A 17,455-nucleotide genomic window follows, 5' to 3' on the forward strand; every position below is an offset into this window, starting at 1 on the left:
AGATTTGTTCTTTAGTCTCGTTTAACATATTCTTATGTTTTCATTTTAATTTATTTGTCTTGTTTTTTGTTTTTTTATAAAATAAAATAAATATTTTTTGATATAATACATAAATATATTCTTTAATTTCATTTCATTTAACATCTCTATATTCTAACTTGGGAGTCGAGTGATTGGGTTGGAAGTCAGGTCGTGATTAGAGCTTAGGAGTTAGGTCCCAACTTGAAATTGAGATTCGAGGTCCAGATTAGATCTCGAGTTAGAGTTAGGAGTTGGGTCTTAAGTTGTGGTCAGGATTTGGGTCCTAGTTGAGGTCACGAGTCAGGTCCCCGCTCGAGATTGAAAATTAGGTCCCGAGTTGAGATAGAAATTTTTTCGATCAAGATTGAGGTCGTAGTCGAGAGTCGAGTTTCGAGTCGGGATTGTAGTCGGGAGTGGGTCCTTACAGGTTAGGGCGGCGGTCGAAAGTCGGGTCTCAAGTTAGGACTCGTTTGAGGGTGGTGAGGTTTAAGTAGGGGTGTATGTCCATCGGTCGGTTCGATTTATCGGTTTTCAGTTTTTAAATATGCTAAATCAATAACCAAATCAAAAGGTTTTTTTTATCAGTTTTGGTCATTAATGACTTGATTTTCTATTTAACCAATTAGAAAATGCTCATAAAACAACTAGATGACTTCTCTAACAAAATTTGACCGACAAGACAAGACAATAATGCAACTCTCCAAATACTCATAAAATAGAAACAATAATAATTAACATGAAAAGAACTATACAAGTGAAACAGAAAGAGAAAATAAGAGGAATGTGATTATTATTTTAGGTTTTAACGTTTTGTATAATGTGAAGTGTGAATTGAAGGCTTAAGGCAAAGACAGTAACTAGTAAAATATTGAGATTAATATTTATGTATAAGTAAAAGAAGTAAATTACTGGAGTATAATCTTATTGAGTTATTGTTTTACCCAATAACACAATATTAAAAACCAATATCGAATCGATAACCCGATATTTTTTAAAAAAAAAAATTGTTAACCCAATTGATGCATTTTTTTATATATTCGTAAAATGCGTAAATTGCATTAAATTATTCCCATAAATAAAAAAGAAACTTGTTCATAAATTCAAACTTATTGTGCAAATTGAGGTTGCAAAAATGTGTGAGTTCAAGATTAATACTTATAGTTGAAACATGTCAAGATGATGGGCTTCCTAATCGCTCAAAAAATAGATTATAAATTAGAATTAAACAACATATTTCCTTATTAAGCCTTTGTAAACTACTTCTTTCTTTTTTTTGACAAATAATTAAAGATGATTGACTTGACTAGTTTTGTTATTGTCCTTCTTTGCACATATCTTCTTAATTTGATCAATTATAGTATAGTCCTTTTTGGCGCATATCTTATTTCCAAGCTACTTCATTTTTCATTCGTCGGTAAGTCGAATCGAGAAATCAATCGACTCCCTCCTGGTCCAAAACAATGGCCTATTGTAGGCAACCTTTTTCAGTTAGGGCAATTACCTCATCGAGACATGGCGTCTTTCTGCGAAAAATATGGCCCATTGGTCTATCTCCGACTAGGTAATGTTGATACAATAAATTCACAAATGACCACATTTTAGTCCTTGTAATTAATAAAGGATAGTCATTGTTTTCGAGTTTCAAATTTATAAGGGAAACTTCAAGTATACTTGACTTGGAGATTCACTTATGGATGTTGCAACTCGATGAACAATTACTACTTTACAAAAAAATGATCGAAAAGTGATAAGTGAACGTTATTTCTCATATAAAGTTCAATGCTATACAGATTCGGTCAAACTCAGTAAATTTTACCTAAGTACTTTATCCATGTTAAGAAAAAATCATTATATATGTACACACATTAAATTTTAAACCGAGTTATTAGCACTAGAATTTATCGTTCTAACATTTTGAACCCATAAAGTTGATATCGTGACTCCGCCTTTTGTTTTCTCTTAAAAGGTAATGTTGATGTTATCACCACCAATGATCCAGAAATCATAAGAGAAATACTTGTACAACAAGATGATGTTTTTGCATCTAGACCAAGAACTCTTGCTGCCATTCATCTAGCTTATGGTTGTGGGGATGTGGCATTGGCTCCTTTAGGTCCAAAATGGAAAAGAATGAGAAGAATATGTATGGAACATTTATTGACAACTAAAAGACTTGAATCATTTGCAAAACATAGGGCAGATGAAGCCCAAAGTCTAGTTAAAGATATTTGGACCAAAGCCCAAAAAGGACAAATAGTGAATTTGAGGGAAGTTTTGGGTGGATTTTCAATGAATAATGTGACTAGAATGTTGTTAGGTAAACAATATTTTGGGGCAGAATCAGCAGGTCCACAAGAAGCAATGGAATTTATGCATGTAACACATGAGTTATTTTGGTTACTTGGAGTGATATATTTAGGTGATTATTTACCTTTTTGGAGGTGGATTGATCCTTATGGTTGTGAGAAAAAAATGAGGGATGTTGAAAAAAGGATTGATGATTTTCATATGAGAATAATTGAAGAACATAGAAAGAAGAAAGGTAATAAAAATAATAATAATATTGATGATGATGAAATGGACTTTGTGGATGTTTTATTGTCTCTACCAGGAGAAGATGAAGGAGATGGCAATGGAAAACAAAATATGGATGATGTAGAGATTAAAGCTCTAATTCAGGTCTAATTTTTTTATATATACCAACTTTCTACCTATTTAATATGTCAATGCATTTATCTCAAACTACTTATATATATATATATATATATATATATCCAATATATATGCATTTGGTAAGCAACAACTACCACCCATGGGATTTCTAAGCTTAATTAACAGAGGTTGTGGTGAAGTGATAAGTACTTCTTCATCCCTAACTAGAGGTCTTGGGTTCGAGTCTTGCTGGATACAAAGTTGTCTTTGTTAAGGAGCATTACCCCACAATGTGAGACTTTCCGGCACGAATCAAAATTTTGTTGGACTCTAATGGGGTATCGAACACCAGTTGAGAAAAGAAAGAGAAAGAAGAAATTCCTACAATGTGGGACTTTCGGGCGCGAACCCAAATTTTGTTGGACTCTAATGAGGGTATGGGACACCCGTAGAAAAAAAAGAAATAAATTCATAAGTTTGATTGATACTTAAAACATAAAATTTAAGTTATGTATACTGATAGAGTAAAAAAAATTACATTATTAGTCCAATTTAATCGGTACTACCATGTTAGTACTCTATTAAATTATTATATGAGACTTAATATAGAGAGTTACATGTCAACTTGATAGTGTAGACATTTTTAGACTATTCATGCACAAAAACTTAACTCTTAATACAATCAATTTCCTTGCAACTTTTATATTAGAGAATTTACATATATATATAGTACAGTATATATTTTAACATGTATAAACAAGATGCCTATTTTATTTTCAGCTTATTCCTAATCACAATATATATTTGCTACATCAATAGTATCAAAAAAAGCTAAAAATGGCTCTTTTTTCTGCTGTGACTTTATTTCTTTTCTTTAATTAAATTATAGGATATGATAGCTGCAGCCACAGACACTTCTGCTGTGACCAACGAATGGGCAATGGCTGAGGTAATCAGACATCCAAATGTCCTCAAAAAGATCCAAGAAGAACTCGATATAGTTGTCGGGTCGGGTCGGATGGTAATCGAATCCGACTTGATCCATCTCAAGTACCTCCGTTGTGTAGTACGTGAAACATTCCGAATGCACCCCGCGGGTCCATTCCTAATCCCACATGAATCAATTCGCGATACTAAGATCAACGGCTATTACATCCCAGCCAAGACACGTGTGTTCATCAACACACATGGTCTTGGCCGGAACACAAAGATTTGGGACAACATAGATGAGTTTAGGCCAGAGAGACATTTGCCACCAAATGATGATGAAAAAAACATGATCATGACTACTAGTAGTAGTAGTAGAGTTGAGATTAGTCATGGTTCAGATTTCAAGATTTTGCCATTTAGTGCTGGAAAAAGGAAGTGTCCTGGTGCACCATTGGGTGTGAAATTGGTGCTTATGGCATTGGCTAGGTTGTTTCATTGCTATGATTGGAGTCCACCAAATGGAGTAAAGCATCAAGATATTGACACAAATGAGGTTTATGGAATGACTATGCCTAAAGCTAAGCCATTGATGGCTATTGCTAAACCTAGACTGCCTGCTCACTTGTACCAATAATTAGTTACTAGTACTCAAATCAAATGAATTATTCCTTTTTGAGAAAATTTCACAAATAATGAGTTTATAATCAAAGGGAATAGGTACAAATAATGAATTTCGTTACAAATCAAATAAAGAGAAATTTCTATTTGTATCTCGTAAAAAAAAAAGCTTCCGCCTCCTGGAATAGTATTCACTTCAACATTTTTCTCACCTGTGGCAATCCACACTGCAGACTTAAGTCTGTCTGATTACATAGTAATCTTATTTGTGCAAATATGAAATTTTAAACATCCTTACGTTAGACCGCTGGTATGATTTTACATAAGGAAGCAAGTCAAGCGGCTTCATTGTTTCAGTGATGTCGGATACAAGTAACTTCTCTTTTTCAGCCAACGAAAGGAAATAATTGAACGTGTCGATAGTGCGAATTACTGAAGCAATATATGCAACAGGCTCTTGACCTAATCCTGGTGACAAATCAAGGTCACCTGCTGAACTACTTTCTTCACTTTCAAAACATCTCCGGTCAGGTGGATAGTAGTCCTTGCAGCCATTATTCAAATGATGTAGGTTGTGATCTTCCCGCTTCAAAAGAATCGCGAGGACTCGAACAAGGTGAGGTAGGCACAGTGGATCATATATCACATCTGCACCCAAACTTTAAAGAGGAAAGTCAAAAGCCGGTTCTAATGCAGGCAACGTGATACTAAGGCTTGAAACTCAATCGAGGATATTTAAAATTATTCAACACCACAACCCTTTTGGGACGATACTCAAATGTACTATAAAAAAGGACAGCCGATGTACTAAGCTCTCTCTATGCGAGAGGTCTGGGGAAGGACTGGACCATAAAGGTCTATTGTATGCAGCCTTACTCTGCATTTCTACGAGAGGTTGTTTCCACAGCTCGAACCCATAAACTCTTAGTCATATGACACAACTCTACCAGTTACGCCAAAGCTCCCCGTCAATACTCAAATTTACAATAATAGACCAAATACTGCAGCATCGGTCATTTAGTCTCGTAACTTGAATGGCCTATAAATTCATCTGTTTTTGATTTATTGTCCACAAGATTTCTAACAGTCAAAACAGCAGGTCCATTCCTCAAAGATTAAAGTATTACAGTAAAGGAAAGTAATGCCTGTGGTACTAAAAATAACAAAAGCAAACTTAAGAAGAACTACTCACACTATATCTGGCATGAATTCACGTAGCTCATTTTCTGCGGCAGACTCCCATGGCAAATACAAGCACTGCAACTGAATCCAAAAAGATACGTCTTAACTGCAACTTATGCCAACTCTACGAGACATTTTAGATACATAATTTATTTTTCAAAAGGTAAAGTACTTCATTGGTAAAAACAGTATCAAGAAGGTACCAAAAAGCTTATAAGTGCTTAAACAACTACATTTCAGACACATAAATGGCTCAACTTGTGAAACTCACTAACATCATGTTTATGCTAATGACCTCTGTTGCATTAAAAGGAGCTCCGGTTTTCAATGACTAACTTTCAACGAAAAATTTGTTGGCCTAAAAAAACATGGCATATACCCAAAAAACAATCCCTACATAGGATTAAGGCATAGATATAAATACAGAAACTTGATGTCCTCATCTCGCAGTGACTCGGTTTTCAGGAACCACAATAAGATGTTGGAAATTTTACTTTCACCTTCCAAGTAACTCATACCACTTTCAGATACATCATGTAAACATCCTACAATAGCAGTCAATTGCATTTACCGTGAACGGGAGCCACCCGTCAAAGATCAAAAACTAGACGAAAGATTCCATGGACTACACTAGCAGCAACAGGAACCGATCATGGAGGCAATCTTCATAGGTTCCGAAAAAAATAAAATAGTCCATCGACTTCCTTTTAGTTTTAGAAGGCTTAAATTCAACAAGTATCTTGAGACAATTTTCTTCATGTGCTGTGTTTTGGGAAATAATAATCACAAAAGAATAATAGCCACCTTAATACTCGAGACGAGCAATACGAAATCACAATAGTGAGAAATTTAACACACTTGATAGTCTCAAAAGACTGCAACAAACTCAAAAGAAACAACCTTCTTTTATTTTAGCCACCTCCCTATAACACAGCTCACACTCTCTATTTTTCTTCACATAATATTTTTTATCACTGTCTGTGAACTGCTCTCAATTCTCTCTGTATTTCTCTCTTTGAAATGATGTATCAACGAATGAAATGGAAGGCTTCTATCTAATGTAAAAGCTACTGTCCCTTTCAACCAATCAGATTTGCTTATTTGCAATTTGCATTTCCAACTTGTTTGGCAACCAAAATAGTAGGCGTCCACAATGTCTCTTCTCCAATCATTACTCTTTTTTTTAAAAACTTTTCTTGTATTTTAATGTGGACCCCACACCGTGTTCGCTTTGACAATGAGAACACCACACGGTGTTCTCTCTGACAAAAAGAACAAATTCTTCATCCAACCCAACTATTTATACAAATGTTCTTTTTAGATAATTACTCCATCTAGGAAGTCTACAATTACAACGTATATAGTTAGAAAATGCTACACTCGACCTTCATTGGTTGTGTGAGGGTTTCCAAAGGGGTTTATAATGTCTAGGCTACTCCATCCATTGCCTTAAGGTTTTGGGTTGGATCCTCAGATTCCTTCACATGGTATTAGAGCTAAAACTTTATGAGCCCATTTACACAACCTCCTTCTCTCTTCATGTTTTATCACTCCAGGTGGTGTGAAGGTCGGCAAAGGGGTTTTACAAGGTATCAGAGCCTCAGACGTTTTCACAACCTCATCTTTTGTCACTCTAGGCTTCTTCTCTCAACCAATCCATGGGGTTGCTTTGGCTTCTCTATCTCTCTCTCAATTCAAATCGAGCCACCGGCGTTACTCCAGGTTCACTCATTAGCATATTGAGCCTAATCTATCTTCCTACTCCAAGATTACTTCTGTTGGGCCTCTCTCTCTCTACTTATAAAGAAAATAAATTTAAAATCAAATGCATGTGTAAACCCTTGAAGGACGTTACACATGTCAGGAAGTGTTAGAGAATGCTATACTTGTCCCTCATTGGTTGTGTAAAGGTTTCCAAAAGAGTTTATATTTTCCTACACCACTCCATCCATTGCCTTAAGGTTTAGGTTAGACTCTCAACTTCATCCACAAATATATTTGCAACTATGATGGAAATAAAGAAAGCCAGTAACAGTCAGCAGTTTGAGTTCAGAGTTCATAAACTTCCTGGCCGCACTCTGGATTTCTTTGTTCTTCGTCTTCCTTTTTTTTTGTATATATACTTTGTGCGGCATGCAGTAGCGGATAAGCAGAATACTAATTAAGATCTTCATCCCCTATAACATCGATTCAACTTAAATGGTAAATGATTCCCAAAACTATTTGGACTTCCATGATTGGATATCAACCGTTTGCTTGGCGAACAAATCCAAAGGTGCAATATAATGGTCGACGAAGGTGGAATGAAGACCATGGGAGATTAGAGTAGGTACAAATCTAGTTAATCCTTAGTGAGTGGAGATGTGGAGTTACATAGTACCTGTATTGGTGGGAGCCTGCAGGTAATGATGAAATAGATGATACATGTACAAACTGACCCGCAAACCATCGTTATAAAAATTATTGTAAAAAAAATGCTTTGAGAAACCAAAAACCTAATGCCTTGGACAGTTGAAGAAATTCAGTTTCTAGCATTATAGAACATCCACACGCATAAATTACGCCTATGTCCTAACTAAAAAATTAATATGATTTTACTGTTCAATAATCAGGTCGGCAGGTGCTTCCTCAACACTTCTTTTGGTTATAGATTATAAAGCAAGTACACAAATCTCCACCAGTTCTACCCAAGCAGGCTTGCATGAAGCTGATTGTCAAACTAGCCAACTTTCATAAATACAGAATAGAACGGGAAGAAGTTAAGAATAGTAAGATCAAAAAAGACACACAAATAAGCAAAAATTAATGATCACTAACCGTGTTGCTTTTTTGTGTATGTCCTAACATATCAGTTGCCAGCTGATTTAACTCCAAGTTGAGCTTCATGTTTGCTAAAGTTGATAAGTCACCATCTGTAAGTATTACCTGCATCATTATATGTAGAAGACTCTAAATTAACCATACCCTTTTGGTAACAAATAAACAGAAAGAAAAATTACTGCAGCGTACATTCTACCCTCCCGAGACCCCATTTTGTGGGATTTCACTGGGAATATGTTGTTGTAACATAGAACCAAAATGTTGAAAGTTAATCCAATTATGAGGCTTGTTGCATCATCAAAACTGAGATGCAACAATACTAGATTTTAGAGCAATTTCTGACAAAATAAGTGAACATTTTAAGAAGTGATCAGCGCCTCATAAAGTACATTTTAATTAATAACGATTTATGCTACATATCAGCATAAATAGTATTCTATCAACTACTACTCCCTTTATAAAGGAAATGGGGAGATCGATTATGATGTAACACATCATATTGATGCGGTCTTGTTTGATAAAAAGGTACTACCAAAACTTAAAGGTAAGTTCTACAAAGTGGTGGTTAGACCGATTTTGTTGTATGGAGTGGAGTGTTGGGCAATCAAGAACTCTTATATTCAAAAATGCAAGTTGCCAAATGAGGATGATGAGATGGATATGTGGGCATACCCGAAGATATAAGATTAGGAATGAAGATTTTTGGAACAAGGTGGAAGTGACCTCTGTGGTGGACAAGATGAGGGAGGCGAGGTTGAGATGGTTTGAACATGTGAGAAGAGAGCAGATGTCCCAATGTGGAGGTGTGAGAGGTTGGATATGGAGGGAACGAAAAGAGGTAGAGATAGGTAAAAGAATTATTGGGAGAAGTGGTTATATAGGACATGATGCAACTACATCTTACCGAGGACATAACCTTAGATAAAAGGGTATAGAGGTCGCAAATTAGAGTAGAAGGTTAGTAGGTAATTGAGCATTGTCTTACTTTTCGATGGGAGAATGCTTAATGGTAGTCTAGAGTGTCGTGTATGTCATAGTATTAGCCTTATTCATGCAATTTCTTTGTCTTTGATATATGTTATCATATGACGTTATTGTTCCTTTTCTATATGTTTTGTGTTGTTTCCGATATTAATTGTCATGTTTTCTTCATTGTTGTATTTTCTCGTTCATGACTATTTATATTTGATGCATTTGAGCAGAAGGTCTTTCGAAAATAGTTTGTCTACCTCCACAAGATAGGGGTAAGATCTACTTACACTCTACCCTCCTTACACCCACTTGTGGGACTAATTAGACTCTACCCTCCTTAGACCCCACGTGTGGGACTATACTAATATGTGGTTGTTGTATTATTCATAAGAACACTAGTATGTTTAACAATAGGAATACTATTAACCGAAGCTTCTAAAATGTCTGTTGTTTCAGTAGCTAAAATGAGGATGGCCACTATATCTATCCTAGGATGTAAACACTGTTTAATAACTTACTAGACTAAGCAAAAAGTGCCACCACTTGGATTGCATTAATTCTTTTTTTATGATGGCAAAACTATGTTATGGAAAAATAAGACTAAATGTTCATGATTGCAAAAGAGCTTCTCTTTCACTTTTAGCAATTGGGTGACAAGAGCATGGGTTGCTTGATCCGAATTGCAGTTGAGGAAATTGATAGATCACATCAAGTCATTATCAATTACATGCTTCATGACCTAAAGAAAACCATATGTCCAGTCAATCACCCCAGCCACTTTCAATAGAAGTTGAGGAGACATATTGAATAGAGAAGATGAAATCAATTGTAGCCTCAAATACAATTAGTGGAAGAGAAAAATGATTCCCAAAATTATTCCGTGAGGATCCTTCTTCTTCAGGAACATACAAAATTATGATCACATCTACAAACGGAATTGAACAAAAACACACACATAGTGAAGCTCAAAATGAGCAAGAGATATTGAAAGAATGTGTGATGCATTTGAGAAAAAACAAGAGGCAGAATTTGCAGAAAAAATATACAGAATGGAAAAGGAAACTTGCCTTGGAGCAATTTGTCTGAGCTAGACAGATACCAACCAATCCAACACCCGAACCAACCTGCTTTGTTAATAGAAGATTAAATACAAGAAATAGCAACTCCGTTATTATATTAATCAAGCTGACTACACACGTAAAAGAGCATTGCCAACTGACAAACAAAAAAAAGGATGAAGAGCAACAACACTCAACCTTGGAAAAATCCACAAAGATGTAACAAGATTAGACATTTCAATTTTCCCTAAGACACATTGTAGAGGAACAATTTGATAAACTAAGACAAACAGATGAATACTTCTACAAGCTATCTCACCTCAAGACAAGATTTATCTGAGAACACTTCTGGAAAAGAAAGTATGAACTCTGAAAGGAACAGACCTGATGGCCAGATTGAGCACCTGCTTCAACCAAGAAATACAGAGGGCATATTGGATCAGCCGTTACACTGGGAATAGAATGTTTGCACCAAATTATAAAACAACAGAGAAGCAAATATTTCACAATATCAGGCAGTTCTTGTATAGCCTCGAAAGTACAATCAATTATCTCGGGCTAGTTAAATGCCTAACGATGTGATTAAAGTGACTCTGAGGAGTATTCGCGCCCACACGAGAATGGTGGGGTCATTGGAATACGTGACATAGTTATGGTACAAGTTAGAAGTGGTTGTAGGCTTGTAGCAGTTAAGTGGCCAAAGGGAGTTAAAAATTTATATTTGGAATTTTGATCCAACTCCCAGGCATCCTCATGTTGTCCCTTGTGTCACGAGCAGTGAGCCTGGGAGTGAGGGAATGAAGTTGGGAAGAAGAGGTTGGAAAGTATATCATTGCCCATCACGAGCCCCTGCGTGAGAAGTCTTGGACACTCAAACACTTTCTCGCAGTTAGCTCATACCGCGAGCAAGGGACCCATAGCCTGGCCAGACCTCTCTATTATAAGCACTTTTAACTTTCCAAATAGGCTACTGGTAGATATCGTAAAGCGTAAGCATACAGGATTGAAAGTTGAAGTCCATCGTGGAAGACCACGATTCAAATCACATCAAAGGGAAAACGAAAAATATAAAAATTAAGTGACTTCTTTCATTTGAGTTTACTTTGGTGGACGGAGTTATTCTATACATGTGGGAGGTAGCAGGTACCAAGTGGATTAGTCGAGGACTCGAGGTGAGTGAGAATTGACCCGGACACCACCATAATAAAAAAGCAAGGAAGAGCTTAGACATATAGATTGTCAACCAGCTTGCTACTTTGCATAATATGTTACCCCAGAAAGCTTGTTAGTCATTCCCAGCTGCAATAAGAGAATATCTACAAGAAAAGTTATAAAGCATCCAAAGATTCAAAATTTCTGAAAACGTGCTCATGGAAGTATCTTTCAACCAGATTCAAAAACCTAGGGCAGCATATCCTTGAAAAAAGTCAACTCCCGTCAAAAAGAAAAAGAAATAGGACAGTATATACCCTGTATCACCTTCAAGCATGTTAAGTGAACATTGCAACGTGACTTCCAATTTCCTAAATATTTGACAACTCGAGGCTGGTGAACAATCTGTGTACACCAAAAATTAGAAACTCAATGTTACTAGAAGTAGCTAAACATCATTCTATAAAAAGGAACGAAAAGAAAAAATTCCCCACCCTTGGGAAATAGAAACGAAAATCTTCTTAACATTCTTGTGCTTCCTTTTGCCAATTCATCATCCTTGCAACAAAAAGGAGGCCAATTTCACAATGATTACATGGTGATGCTAAAATCCTAATCATTATTGATAGCAATTTTTAAAAATATTTACCTTCACAGAAGCCAGACAATAAATATACTTTTCATATAATTCATCCAAAACAACGTCCCCATTTGACTCGATTTCAACAATGAGTTTCTTTAAGAATCTTTTCAAATAAGGCAAATTACACTTTACATCCTGCAGCATTAAAAAGTTCATTGAAAATCAAACAAAACTACCTCAAGAGATAATTCTATTCATGAAAGAAAATCTTTTAACTGACAGTTAAGAGGTTTAATGAACTTACGGATTTGTTGATACATACGTTCCATATGAAACTTTGCACTCTTTCAGTAATGGAACCACCTCCAAAATCCCTAGTGTAATTCACACATTGTTCAGTCAAACGAAACAATTAAGAGTGCAATTGCAATTACACTATATTTGGTGTTAGTTAACATGAGCTGATGAGCAGGGGTTGAAAATAGTAACCTGGCAAATGAGACAACAAAATCAGGGGATTCACAGGCGAGGAAAGCAGAGACTAAATGCAAGCAAGGAGTAGAAGATTCTTGTAGCTCTTCTTCTTTCTCCATCACTACTCTGTTATTTCTTACGATGCACGGCGTGTCTCCGAGAAACCTAATTAATAAAAAAATTAATTAAAGTGGCAAAACTAACATGTTTTGGGAAAAGTAACCAAAATAACAACCAAAAAAAAAAAAGGGCCCAGTAACGATTATCAATTCTTTAAACTGATGTAACGGCAAAGAGTTAATGAAGTGCTGCGTATAGCAAATTTTGTCGTTACTGGCAGCTTTATTCATAAATTGTTTCTTTCAATCACGAATTAAGGAAAAGGAAATTAACCTTAAAATCAATCAATGGACTAGCCATTTGTATTTTCTCTCTCTTATTTACCAAGCAATAAGCATAAATCTTACTCGAAAATTTCCAATAATGCTTTACTAATGAGTTCAGAAGAAGATGATGAAATTAACATCAAAAAGTTCAAGACACTAGTTGCTGAAGTAGACTCTAGATGAAAAATCTTCCTGCTACAGCATTGGTGAATATACAGATTATTTTCTCTTGTTTATAGCTTTTGTTCCTCATATTTTACTTTTTTTATGATTGTTATAGGTTACTTCATATTCAATGAAGTAACAAGAAAGTGCTATAAAGGTATATACAGAGGGAGCAGAACATCACTGCTGTTAGTGTAAAGATCCCAATAAATCTATCATGGCATCTATATCATTTGCAATAGCTGTGTCACACCCAAAAAAAAGTAGTAAAGTGATGCATCTGTACTTAATGCTAATTACAGATTCTGTTTTGCTTTCGAAAGCGCTTGCATTGCTTTCTCATCTTATACTGCTGTCTATTATTTTCTACACAAGGATGCAGCCTGTCAAGCACACATGTTCAGAAGATGAAGATAGCAAAAATGAGGATGCTCAGATGGATGTGTGGGCATACTAGGAGAGATATGATTAGGACGAAGTTATACACGACAAGATAGGAGTGGCTTCTGTGGCGTACAAGATGAGGGAAGTGAGGTTGATATGGTTCGAACATGTGAAGAGAAGGTGCATAGATGCGTCAATAAGGAGGTGTGAGAGGTTGGTTGTGGCAAGCAGTGTTTTGGACGGCGAGAGGCGACAAAAGGCGACAAGGGCCTGCCTCGCCACGCGGCGAGGCGAGCGGCGAGGCGCTCGCCTTTTTGAATCGAGGCGCCAATTAATACCAAATAAGTGATATATATATATATATATATATAATAAAATATTACTAAAAATATTAATGAAATATATATAATAATGAATTGCATATTTTGATATAATTACATACAAAATAAGAGGAGTATAATTGTTAAAGAAGAGAGAAAATATAATAAATATTAAAAGTATAATTTATTTTATAAATAAAAAAGGACACACTTATCTAGAGAAACTCTTTGTCTCTAGTTTTCTTTTTCAAGAAAAGTTGAAAAGACTCTACTTTTTGAAAAAAGATACTAAAAAAGCTGTACTTCCTTTACTTTTCAAGAAAAAACTCCTCCTCTTCTTCTTCTCTCTTCTTCTCTGTACTTTACTGTACTTTTCAAGAAAAAACTCCTCCTCTTCTTCTTCTCTGTACTTTTTCAAGCTGAGCAGCAGCAGCAGACGCGAACTCGCAGCAGCAGCAGTCGCGACAGTCGACTTCAAGTTTCCAATCGCAGCAGCAGCAGTCGCGAACTCTAATTCCAGTCGAGGGATTGATTTCAAGTCTCCGGTCGCGAAATGAGGAGCAGCAGTCGCGTCATAAGTTTGAAAAAATACCCAAAAAAAACCCTAATTTGATTATTTGGCTTTTTAATTATTAAAATTCAGACTTCTAAAAAAAAAAAAAGAAAAAGGCGATGCCTATTGCATCGCCAATTCCACGTCACCCCTCGCCTTGGCTCGCCTTTTTGATCTCGCCACGCCTTGCCTGAAATAGGCGCAAACCCCTCGCCTCGCCTCGCCTTGTCGCCAAAGGCGAGAGGCGCTCGCCTTTAAGAACACTGGTGGCAAGAGTTTGGAGAGGTAGAGGTAGGCCAAAAAGAACTTGGGGAGGTAATTAGACATAACATGGCACAATTCCAGCTTATTGAGGTCTAAGGAATAAGCCTAGATAGAAAAAATTGGAGGTAATTAATAAGGATAGAAGGTTAGTAGATAGCCGAGTATTTTCACACTTTATGTGGGAGAGGTAGAGGGATAGTCTCCTCCTACTCCCCTCAATGGTAATACTATTTAGTAGTCGCACAGTCTCTTAATACTCAGATGGTAAGCACCCCTCACTTCCAATCCTAAGGTTATGAATTCGAGTCACCAAGGGAGCAAAAAGGTGGGAACTCCAAGGGGTAAAAAAAAAAGTATTACTATTTGTTGTTGCATTTTCTTTGTACCTTGCTATTTTGTTGTCTTTTTTGTGCAGTCTTGCTATACTTCTTCGAAAACTTATATTTTGAGTCGAGCGTCAATCAAAAACAGTCGGTCATCTCCACAAAGGTAGAACTAAGGACTGCATACATCCTACTTTTCCCTGATCCCACTTGTGGGATTACACTAGTATGTTATTGTAAACATTGTGAATTGATAATCTAATATCCTCATGTCACCATCTGCAAATCCAACTTTGACACAAAGCAATATGGAAGTGTAATTAATAGGATGGTATATGCACAATCAACATCCCGAACTTGGATTTATTCAACAATGGAGCAACATCACCTATGTTTGCCCAATGTGAGAGCTCCAACGAAATAATCCCTATGTTATGCTTCTTAACATAAACGGGAAAGTATGGTGGGTCAACACTGTTAGAGTACTTGACAAAATAAAGTGGAAGGAGATGAAAAGTGTATTTCTAAAACAAAACTCGTTGTTAGGCGTGAACTATCAGTGTCTGACATGATATTGTAGATAATATTTTTTGTAGTATTGGAAATATTGCTCATGTCTGAGTGAGTAATTTCAAAGTGAGGATAGATGGGGAAATTCATGTTCCAACCTAACTTCAAACTGAATGTCTGAAGTTTCATATGGCAGAAGATTGAAGTTTAGACACATATGGCTGAATTTCAGTCCGTTCTGGGTCAACCTAGTTGATCACTGAAGATCTTTTAATTGTCAATAATTTAAGAGCTTTTACAGTCGGTGCCAATTAAAGAGGTAGGCATACCTGTATAATGTTTTCGGTTTTTCCACTATCTGATTATATTAGTGCAGATGGTCACATCTGTGCTTAAAGCATGCACAGGCACAACTTAATCTTGACATTGCACTTTTGAATTTATAATTTGAGCAAGCAACATCACAAATCTAAATTGAACGACTTAAATTTGCAATGGATAGGAATTATGATAAGATATCCAAGGGAATCTTGTAGATGGAACTCAGAAGGATGGTCGAGAAGAAGAGAATTAAGATATAAAGAATGTTGGCAACTACCAAGTGGGAACAAACTGTGCTTTCATTAGTGTTCTGCTAATGTTATCCAAAGAGACATTAGTATTTCCCTAAAGGAAATCAGTCACAAATGGACTCTTGACTACATTTCTCAACAAATGTGGTGAAGAAAACAAAATAGATAAACAACCTAGAGTCTTCAAATAGAGAGTACTCAAATGATAGACTGATTCATCATCTCAACTATTTCGTCATCTAAAAATATCCACATGATTCAAATCAACACAATATATACATTACAAGCTAGGGCAGAGGTAGAGTATTATTTGCGGCTTCAGCCAAACCCAGAAGTTTTTGCTTAGGCCCTGTATTTATAATAAAAATTCACACGAGTACCTACAATTTTTAAACTTTGAATCCAGTAACTAAGACGAGCTATGGATTTGGTAGTAAGTTCAAAACTCATAAACTTCAAATCATGTTTCGTCTCTTATTACAAGCTTAAATCAGTCACAAGATGCTTTAAATGAAAAAAAAGAAAAAAAAAAAACTTCGGCTAAACAGGAACCTGAACTCAGGAAGTGACCTAGACTGATCGAAACCCCCCAGAACTAGCAAAACAGAGCTGCTGGACCTTGTGTTTAGCCAATGGCGTCAGCGAGTTAAACGCTGGGATTCTGTTGGTGAAGAAATGATGATTTTGGACTGTTTTACTGTACCGTGGTCATGCTTTTTGGATTTAACGGTGAATGGAGGTGCTAGCCAGATTTCATGGAGTTAGAGGGTGGTTTTACAGCAGCGATGGTGGGCGGAGGTGGCGGACGGCGGCTTGGCTGACAGTCCTTTTTATACCTACCAAAATGCTAGGTTTTTAAATTGTTTCCATCTTATACTCGGGGAAAATAACAGAAATGGTCCCCATATGTTTGAAGGTAGTTCAAAGTAGTTCCTTAAGTATTAATTACTGAACAATTTTGATTTTTAAAGTTTGTCACTTGGCCAGCGTTTGGCCATAGATTTCCAAATATTATTGACAAATATTATTTTGGTGAAATTTCACCATGTGTTTGGCCATAATATTTGAAAAACATATTTCATTTTTTTAGAAAAATATGATTTATACCATAAGTTTTAAAAACTATCAAAACTAACCATACATTTGTATTACAAGTCAATTGGCTCTTCGTTGCAACAAATAAAAAGTAGTGTCCATGACACTGGAGCAATGTGGTAGTTTGGAGTAAGTGCAACAAGCATCATTCCATACATTGTGAAGTAGACAAAACACATGACTTTGTTACCCTGAGCCGATTGTTCATCATTTTCATCAACAATCATATCATCACTTTCATATTCATCGAATATTTCATTACTATTTTGGTGTTCACGTAAAAAATTATGTAATGCAATGCAAACAACTACTATAGAGGGTGTTTTTGTAAAAGATAAAAGTTTGGTGTAAAATTTCAATTTTTAAAAGATCCCAAATAATGAGATTTGGCCCAAATACTAGAAAAAACTAGTACTCCCTC

The 17,455-nt window shown here is 36.0% G+C and overlaps 3 protein-coding genes across 5 annotated transcripts in view; 1 reads left to right on the plus strand and 2 right to left on the minus strand.

Moving 5' to 3' along the window:
- The window catches only part of LOC125810154 (uncharacterized), a 316,103-nt gene that overhangs the window by 9,832 nt on the left and 288,816 nt on the right, over positions 1–17,455 (minus strand). The window lies entirely within an intron of this gene.
- LOC125810156 (cytochrome P450 703A2) lies at positions 1,296–4,237 on the plus strand. The gene is made up of 3 exons (XM_049489679.1): positions 1,296–1,582; positions 1,988–2,700; positions 3,563–4,237. Exons 1-3 carry the CDS (start codon positions 1,312–1,314, stop codon positions 4,235–4,237), a joined length of 1,659 nt encoding a protein of 552 aa, XP_049345636.1. The 5' UTR covers positions 1,296–1,311.
- LOC125810165 (uncharacterized) lies at positions 4,345–16,636 on the minus strand. Of its 2 annotated transcripts, none has more exons than XM_049489688.1 (11): positions 16,492–16,636; positions 12,478–12,627; positions 12,293–12,362; positions 12,055–12,183; positions 11,900–11,963; positions 11,723–11,810; positions 10,573–10,657; positions 10,263–10,319; positions 8,221–8,328; positions 5,414–5,484; positions 4,345–4,880 (listed from the first exon to the last, which is right to left on the minus strand). In XM_049489688.1, the coding sequence occupies exons 2-11, from the start codon at positions 12,579–12,581 to the stop codon at positions 4,484–4,486; spliced, it is 1,173 nt and encodes a 390-aa protein (XP_049345645.1). In that variant the 5' UTR covers positions 12,582–12,627; positions 16,492–16,636; the 3' UTR covers positions 4,345–4,483. The 2 variants fall into 2 exon arrangements, with proteins under 2 accessions (XP_049345645.1, XP_049345646.1); XM_049489689.1 differs by lacking the exon at positions 16,492–16,636 and adding an exon at positions 13,300–13,323.

This window comes from Solanum verrucosum, unplaced genomic scaffold (assembly GCF_900185275.1).
Source record: "Solanum verrucosum unplaced genomic scaffold, falcon-dt-bn FXZP01000281.1, whole genome shotgun sequence".
In the NCBI taxonomy this organism is placed as follows: domain Eukaryota; kingdom Viridiplantae; phylum Streptophyta; class Magnoliopsida; order Solanales; family Solanaceae; genus Solanum; species Solanum verrucosum.